The 9,347-nt window shown below is 45.0% G+C and overlaps 1 protein-coding gene across 1 annotated transcript; it reads right to left on the bottom strand.

The window, feature by feature from the left end:
* Positions 1–895: 895 nt before the first annotated feature.
* On the bottom strand, positions 896–8,686 carry caly (calcyon neuron-specific vesicular protein). The gene is made up of 5 exons (XM_030056412.1): positions 8,610–8,686; positions 5,987–6,141; positions 4,583–4,702; positions 4,353–4,466; positions 896–1,126 (listed from the first exon to the last, which is right to left on the bottom strand). Exons 2-5 carry the CDS (start codon positions 6,113–6,115, stop codon positions 896–898), a joined length of 594 nt encoding a protein of 197 aa, XP_029912272.1. The 5' UTR covers positions 6,116–6,141; positions 8,610–8,686.
* Between the last annotated feature and the right edge of the window lie 661 nt (positions 8,687–9,347).

The raw sequence follows: 9,347 nt of genomic DNA, 5'->3' as shown, positions 1-9,347 counted from the left end.
AGCTCCATATAGTTCAATCCAAGTCACCTGAATGTAACACATTGCTTAAAAAAAAAAAAAAACACAGCCTCCTCTCACTCTGGCTGTGAACGTACACACGAATGCAATTTTCAGGGCCGCGTACGGGACGAGATTCGAAATCGCTTCCTCGACACAAAAACGAAAACGGACTCGGAGGGTTCGAAACGGTTCGGCTGTGAGCAGCACATTTAGCGATGATTTCATACATTCATCGGAGACGGCGAGACAACAAGACGGGCTGATGAGGGGAAAACGAGCAGAAATCTCATTAAATCTTGTCATCTTCCTTCTTCACGCTGAGTTCTCACCTCACATCTCTAATCTCACCTTTTCAGACAAGTGCCGAGACATGCGTCGTATGCACTTTCGCGCTAATGATGTGTGCGCACGAACGCAAGCCTGCGCCTACAAACACACACACACACACACACACACACACACACACACATAAAGAATGCACACGGCAGAGTCCTTGTTTTCTCGTGACTCAACAACGCTGCAAAAGTCAGGCACATTCTCCGACACTTAACTAACATTCCTGGCTTCTAACCACAACAACTCATGTTGAAGCTCACCCACAGGCACACACACGCACTTACACACTATTAACTATGAACAGATTATATCACTGATCTGGAGAAATGTTGTGTATTATGCTGCTGATCATGAATCCAAGCAGGTACTCAGTGACTTCTAAGCTTTTGGAGTGGCCGAGTCGTTTGAGAGGCTGTCTTGGGTCTGGTAAAAAGATTAATTTTTCTGTTGGAGCTCCACACACGGTCACACACAAACACATACACACGCGCACTCGGAAAAGTAGCTTACACTACCTCCCCAATCAGCATTTTTTCCCTAACCCCACTCCAACCACCCTTCATTCCTCTTCTTTCAGGGGCTCGCTGCCTCTTTTGGCCGCCTCAGCCTCCTTCAGGGCGCTGATGACAGGTAGCCATGGCGACGGCAGCTCAGGTCCGGTCCTCTTGACCTGGCTGAGGTGACTGAGGGTGGCGTACAGCCCGGCGTTGGCGCTGCCACGGACCACCGGCTCCTGTTGCTGCTGCTCCGTGTAGTACATCTCCAGAGCGGCTGGGGTGCAGTGCTTCTGCTGTGGAGACGCACACACACACACAAGGGTTTTTATTTTTACATGTTCAGAAAACAACTTGCTCCCAGTGGGTTACCAAGCCTTACCCGTAACCCTGAATCTGGTTTTGTTGCTAAAAGTCATTTGTTATTTTTATGAACAGCAGCAGATAGACTTCTCTGGGAAACGCTTGCTTTAGACGTGCAGCACAATGGATGGAAAAGCTGTAATAGAAACAATTATTGTGTCTAAAGTGTATGATGCAAGTTATAGAATCACTGCGTCCTCTGTCAAGGATTTTGCTCTGGCGTCATGGTCAAACTTCAGAGCAGGGGTTTTCAATTTTTTTTTTCATGTCCTGGACCCCCAAGTCGACTTCATTTCTGCCAGCTCCATCAGTGGGTTCATCATCGCTGTGTGGCCGAGCTTTGCTCAAACCCGCAGAACTTTATTTCAAATTCTATCGGAGAGCTCACGGTTTCAGATACAGTTGTCCCTCGCTATAACGCGGTTCACCTTTCGCGGCCTCGCAGTTTCGCGGATTTTTTTTAGTGCAATTTTGCATGCTTTTTTTTTTTTTTTTTTTTTTTTTTTTTTTTACAGCACATTGTGTTCTGCGTCCTGATTGGCTATCAATCAACCTCCTCCGTGCCGTGTCTCCTGTACAGTACAGAATGCGTTCATTCTATAATACTGGACTTATTTTTCTACGAAGGTTTGAACTTTGAGAGTTTAAACAAGAGAGAAAAGTGAGAAAATGTTAATGCCTGTCTGAGAAAAGTGGATAAAGTGTGTAGTGAGGAGTTTTACAGCCTCAAAACATCTAGAATAATTGTCAAAAATAAAGCTGACTACTTCGCGGATTTCGCCTATTGCGGGTTATTTTTAGAACATAACTCCCGCGATAAATGAGGGACCAATGTATACAAAACATATCCTGCTGAATTATAGGGAAATGTGTATAAAATGATGCACAAAACATGCTGATATTTTCTATGTGATGGGTTTCCTCTTGGGTTTGAATATTTCACTCAATAGTGTGATCAGCAGTTACACAATATGTTTGTGATACTGTAATGCAATATGTTAAATATGTTTTTTTTTTCTAACTTTGAAGCTGCTCATGGGAAAATTTGCATCACATTCATTTCTAGTGAACTAAATTACAGTGAAATGAATCTGTTCCTCGTTTTGCGATGGCCCCCCCTCGGAGCCCCTAACAGACCTCTGGGAGTCCCCGGAGCCCACTTTGAAAACCGCTGCTCTAGTGGACAGGGTGATTAAAGCATCAGTGTGTGAACGCTGCCCGTGTCTCACGAGGTGTTTGTCCACAAAGGTCTCCGTCCACAGCGATGCTGGGTGGCATGCTGGTGCACAGCGGGGTCGTAAATTATCAGCAGCTTTGTGTGAAAATGTCCTTGGAAGTTCATAAAAAAAAAGCCTGTGTAATTAAAGAGGACCTGGCCAAAAAAGAAAAAAAAAAAGGAAAAAAAATGATAATGAGGAGAGCGTTTATATATTGAGTTGTCAAATAGTCATGCATCGATGCCAATAATGTCCCCTCTGGGCCCTAGTAGGTGATATGACGGGCAGCTCTTTCTACTGCGCTCTGGCTGGGAAATTTTAAGAGGTTCTTGAGCTGAATATGCCTGAAGCTGAGCCCATACAAGTCACCGCATCAACAAAACATAACACAGCCAACACTGGTGGCCTGGTTGGGGACAGAAAGCCGGGGAATATGGCACCATCCGGCTTCCAGCTGTGAGAAAGAAGCTAAAACAAATCTGAGATGTTTTCCTCCCCAAAAGGACCAAAGTACGTCTGAAAATCAGATCAAACGGGCAAAAAAAAAAAAAAAAAGGCCTCTGAAAAACAAGTTTATTTCTCAGCCTGATGCACAGGAGCAGTCAAAAGATTTACTGTGCCGACGCACCGCAGCTGCCAGGCTCAGCCTCAACTGGAAGAGCCGGTTCAGGTCAAGCCTCCGTTTATTCAGAAGCATCCCTCACTCGGCGCACAGAAAACTAAATTTGCTCAGGCAGCGACTTTTTCCGAGGCGATGAAAGCGGCGCGATGCGAGGAGAGGCGAGGGGGGGAACGAAATGAAACAAACTCGGCTTCCACCCTGTCAACGCCCGGCCTCGTGAAGAGGCCTCGGAGCCGCGCGGGCCCTGATGAGCGTTCCCGTTGGAAGATTCCCGCGGGTACCTGACCTTCCCATCGCAGCGAGGCGTCGGCCTCTCGAAAGCGTGACGCCGTACGTGCCAAAGCGAGGCCGCCGCCACCCTGCATTCTCCATTCTCACTCCTCTTTTCATGTCTCCAGCAGCACATTAGCAGGAGAGAGAGAGAGAGCGAAAAAAAAACAAAAAAAACGCTGAGAGCAACTGTAACCGGCGAAAACTTCAAAAGCTTTGCCGGAAGGCCCCCCCCACCCTCCCTTCCCTTCCTTGCTTCCACCCCCCCCTCCCCCCTCACTGTTAAGCCTTTAATCACAGTTTAGTCACGCTCAGCCCTAATTAAAGACCCCTCCGATTCACAGGCGGGCGTCCCAATCTCTGCCTGACCAAAAAGCAGTCTCTCTCTCTCTTTCTCTCTCTCTCTCCCACCCTCCCTCTCGCTCCTACTCTCTCATTCCCCCTTTTCTTCTGCAAGATGGGCTCTTTAACTAACATGCGTGGCGGTGCTGGCTCGGCGCGCGGTGCCTCCAAGGTGTCGCTGGGAGATAATGGGTTTGTGTTTCCAGCTCCGGTGCGCCGAGAATCCCCTCTGAAGTCTCTGATGTGAGGATGTGCCGAGAAACAAAGCGCCCGATGAGTTGCATTGTGTCGAGTGTAAGTACCATTTGAGTGGGTGTCTTACAGACGACTTGGGAGTGGATAATGTGAACTGAAGTCTGTGTTATCCAAGGGCAAGTGCCTGATAGAAGGCAACTTTGTGGGTCCCTGCTGCACGTCCAGCAAGACGACGAAGCGCAAGCGGTGGCCTGCACGTCAGGACATTCCTTCTTTCCCTTTATCGTGTAAATCCACTTGTTTGTGCATGTGTGTGTGTGTGTGTGTGAATGCATGTGTGTGTTTTTGCGTGGCCCATTCACCTCAAGGATAAAACGCTCATAGAAGATGAGATCAAAAGACATGCCAAAATAAAAAATGCAAAATTCATTTTTTATGCAAACTGTGTGTGTGTGTGTGTGTGTGTGTGTGTGTGTGTGTGTGTGTGTGTGTGTGTGTGTGTGTGCTGTCTACCTTAAGGATGAAGCCCTCGGGACAAGTGAGCTGGTCATACCACATGGCCTTGTACATGAGCAGGAGGAGCAGGCTTGTCAGGAAGGCCAAGGTGATGAGGATCAGACCTGTGATCTAGGCAACACACACACACACACACACACACACACACACACAGGCATACAGTTTTTCAAGACGTGCTCCTACATTGCCAGAGCCTAAACAGAGTCCCGGACAGCAGCGTGCCGTACCTTGGCTTTCTCCGAAACGTCGCTGTAGAAGTTGATGTTCAGCTTCCGGACGTTGGGCATGTGCAGCTTGTTCTTCTTCTTCTGTTGCACCTGGTACTGCGTCGTGGTCTTCACCGTCACCTGCAGCCACGAGAGGATACTGTCACCGTGACGCTCCCGGAAAATTCACACAGCTCCTAGTCTCACATTTTTCATATTTTCATTTCACATCGCAGCTGAAGAATATTGCTGCCCGGGATGTTCAGTGCATGTCTCATAATCCTGGGACAAAACAAACTGTCAGACGTTTGGGAAATACAAGTTGCTGCCTTTAACAACGTTACCCAGTCTTTTTCTTGACTTTCAGGTTGCTATCCCAGGGTCCAAGTGAAAATAAGGTTTAAAAACAGTAAAAACAGTTTTCATACATTGATGCAGACTCAATATCTGGCAAGATCAAGCAAAACAAACTAAGCAATTAGCATTGCATGCAATTTAAATTTTAGGTAATAATAACTTGATCTTTCCAAATAGCGATCGATGAATGAAAACTGTGTTATAATAATGACTTACAAAGTATTTAAAGCCTAATTATCGTCATAATTATAAAGGTGGTTAAGGTGGTTAAGCTCATCAGCAAGCAGCTGTCCTCCTTGTCAGACTTCTTTTATCACGAGGTCTTAAAGAAGGTAGAATAGATTTTAGTAAGCCATGTTTTTCTTTGAGGCATTAGATGTTCTCCCTTTAGATCAGAGTTACAGGGCAATACATTTCAATTTTCCTTTGTCCTTAGCACTTGCACAAAAGGTTAATTGTTACCTTGCACATGTGCACTTGTGGCTGACACTTTATCCTGCCAGATCCCGCACGACATCCATCTTTTTCTTGGATTTTATTGTTTTACCTTTACGCGTGTACCGTCATTGTTTATGTGTGCTCTCGCTGCTGCAGGCTGACTTTCGTCTACTGGGACAATAAAACACTGACTTGAAATGCACCGTTTTGCCGAACCGCCTCCCGATCAGCCGGCAGGGCAGACCGCGCCGCCGTGCTTATCATCCAGCCACAAGACGCTTCTGAGGGCGCTCTTCCTCTAATATGCATTCAAAGAGGTGCTGTGGTTGTGTGAGCTGTTGCCAAGCTATCCCTGGGATGATAGTTCGAGGGGAGGGTAGACACAGTAGTCTCGGTTTTGGGAGGCTTACGCTGAGAAGGTAAGTGTGCCCGCATGAATTTTAACAGTGTTTGTCCCGACATGCTGTTTATTGAGATCAGCTACGAGTGTTTGTCACCTGTTGGGCACGTCTGTTGCAGTTGTAATGCAGGATTTGCTGATCCAAAATTGTTTGAACAGGAAAAACACACACACACAAACAGATAAGCAACGAGGCGGAGTCACAAACAGACTTAAGACGATGTACTTACCTTGTCTGGGAACGGCTGCTGGAGCTGGCTGACCTCCAGGGGTGTGATGAGGGGGATGTTATCGAAGCCATCGTCCACAGACGCCTGCTTCTCCACCTTATCAGACAGATTGCTGCCAAGCTTCACCATGGCTGCCAGAAAATGCCCGGATAGATCTGAAAGCGGGAGAGAGAGGCAGCTCAGGTCAGACTGACTCACACCGTGCGCCTTGTGCCCCGCTGGTGATGGCTGCTTGGAGTGCTAAAGTGACTCTCCTGAGTGCTGTAAGGACACTTAGGAGTGAAACTGGAGAGGAGGTGACAGCATGATGGCACAGAGGCGGACAGGACATTAAAGGATAGGCTAGGGCACAACAGAATAGAATAGAATAGAATAGAAAAAGTAGTGATGATTGAGATTTTTTTTTTTAACTTCACTCTGGTTTATTAAAAATACATAAAACATTACAAAAATAAGAAAACCTAAGCTTTGGCTGTAAGGTTATGGCAGCACAAGATGGGCCCTCCATGACTGAATTCTAAAGTAGAAGGTAAGTTGTTTGTAATCAACACATTTTCTGTTTTTTTTTTTTTTTTTTTTTTAATCGCACCGTCAGATATGACATTACAATTAATCTTATATCTCTCAGCAACATCTCCCCTTACAAACGCTCATCTTCAGTTGTTTGTGATTGCATCGCAAATCCAATGCGCTGCGCTGCCTTTTTGTTGACGCCGCCAATCCGCCCTCACAATGCCTCCTTGCTAATAATGATGCTATTTTCCCTTCTCGATCAATGGATCGCCTAAATGTGGCAGCTAAGAGGTGAGGAGCCACTTATCTCATTCACACAGTGCAACATAACACCTTCCCCCATCCAAGGACCCCACGGGCCCACAGACGCCAATGAGTCACAGTGATGATGCACACAAGAAGGCGAGGATCTATGGCTTGTATGTTCCAGCTCCACACTAGAGCCTGATGCACAAGGCAGTGCTTCTTGTGACAAAGGTGGGTGAGGGGGGCGGACATGACGGGCGTGTAACAAAGGCCAGTGAACACGTGCTGTGAAGATAAGATTTCAAAAAACAGGAAATAAAATACAGTATATCTATATCTATCTATATCTATATGTACACACTTGTCATTTTCATGTTGTATTTTCAGTTGAAGGACTCCTCCTGTGTGGGTTCCTGTAAGCCTTGGATTTCTGAACAATTTCAAACTCCACTGCATACAGTGAAAAATGCATGCAAGGTGTTGTACTTGAAACTTGTACATACAAAGTTTTCACATGACAACAGTGATCTACAATCCAATTAAGAATGCAGGTTAAAAAAAAATGTTACATTTGAGTCATCTGCCGCCTCGTGGTACACACCCACTGAAGTAAAATCAGTTATCTGCCGCTGACAGGCAATTTAACACACTGCGTGTGACAGGTGATAAAATATAGGGGGCTGCTGGAGCATACTAAGGCAGCCCGCTGTCCTTGGTTCCTACTGTATGTGAGTGGGTGGCTCAAGTGGTCATCTGTGCTGACCATCGTTTTCATCCCCACAGTTGGGATGGAGTGTGGGTAGATGAATCATACAGTGTGTGTGATTAACAAATGAGCTGTGTGTTGCTGTCAAATACTAAATGTTCCCTCACTTATGCAGAAAACATGCTCAAGCAAATGCAGCATGGGAAACTGAGGCTGTTCAATGCACAGTATAATTCTACATTATTTGATGTTTCATTTTTCTAAATGATGCCCAGTGTAAAAGATATAGCCTTGGATGGTGGCATGCCATGAACTATATTCATCACCAGAATTTGCAAAAAAAAAAAAAAAAAAAAAAATCATAATAATAATCACTAAATGTGCAGAGAAAGACAGTTTCCGAAAGGTGAATCCCTGCTCTTGTGAATAGGTAAAGGCAGGCTGCCTGTCTCTCAAGTTCTTCAGGGTTCACTGGTCATGCATATCTGAACTTGCTGCATTGAAGAATGCTGCGACAAACTGGAGGCTATAGACTCTAGCTGTACAGCCAGGAAGCGGACAAAAATATGAGAGTATTAGTGCACATAAAACACATAAAAGGCTGTTCTATTTTGTATGTGACACAGCTCTTTTCATGAAGCATATATGTTTTTTTTTTTTTTTTTTTTTTTTTTTACCACCTTTTTGTTCTCATGGGTGAACGCTGTCCACTTGTTTTGTAAAAAAAAAAAAAAAAAAAAAAAAAAAAAACATACACACACACTCAACCTATAGCCTTGGGCTCTAAAGGGGCAATCAAATTAAATACATATGTTTTGTAGCTTTTTTTTTTTTAATCTGTAGGCTGTCGCAAATTACAGTGCTATTCATCCCATCAGGGGGGAAGCGGACAGTCTGATACCACTTAACCGGCTGCACAATGCCGAGGCTTTTCTCCCTCACTGCTGATAGCAAATGAATAATAATGAATTAACTAAATCTGTTAGTCATGATTACTTGCCAATAAATTCTTCACAGCGAGATTTTCCGCAACGGAGCTCTACAGTCTCTTAATGAAACCTTTTTCCTCCCCACAACCTCATCTATCTAATAATGGAAGCGGCTGCAATTTCAAGCAGGCTGTATTAATTAATAAAGGAAATGAGAATAACAACTTACTGTGCTTCGCTTGCCGGTAGCCTGTGGATTGGAGTGCAAGTCGGCGGATGCTGACGGGGAATCGGTGTGAACGCCGGTTACCGTGGTGATGTGTGATTCACGGCAGGACTGCGCATGTAATTCGGTAGCCCGGAGCCGCTCCGTCCTCCGGAGGAAATTGGCAGCTCAGTATGAATGCGCATCTTAACGTGGCTGAGGGATTGTGGCTGACGGGGAAATTGCGTTCCTCTCTGGAAACCATGTCACAGTTACCTGTGTGGGATGTGCCATTAATACACAACACAATGCGGCACGGCGGGCCCGCGTGTGCTCGTCCTCGATTTGCATGAAAAACCAACCAACAAACAAAAGATTTTCTAATGTGTGCAACAGGCGAGAGCAAACAAAGTCCCGCTGCACAGTTGTCTAATAGCTGCAAAGCATCTACGGTTTATGCCTACATTAAAGAGCATAATTTAGTCTTTTAATGGAAAAAGCCATGCTTTTGCAGCCCACCTGCATAGTTATTTAATATAGGCCTACAAAGCAAAATAAGTTAATAAGTCTATGTGTTGTTGTTGTTGTTATATTGCCCAAAATTCAATTGACTGAAAGTCAGTTGACTGAAAGTACAGTGACACATGCCCCATTGTGCAAAATGATTTCTATTCTAACTTTTTTTTTTTTTTTTTTTTCTAATTACATGTTGAAGAGTTTAAATATGATTATTTCTGGGCTTTTGACTCTTGAATCAGATAT

Source organism: Myripristis murdjan, chromosome 1 (genome assembly GCF_902150065.1).
Source record: "Myripristis murdjan chromosome 1, fMyrMur1.1, whole genome shotgun sequence".
NCBI lineage: Eukaryota > Metazoa > Chordata > Actinopteri > Holocentriformes > Holocentridae > Myripristis > Myripristis murdjan.
The sequence above is the reverse complement of the archived record's forward strand: the minus strand, read 5'-3'. Positions and strand labels throughout refer to the sequence as shown.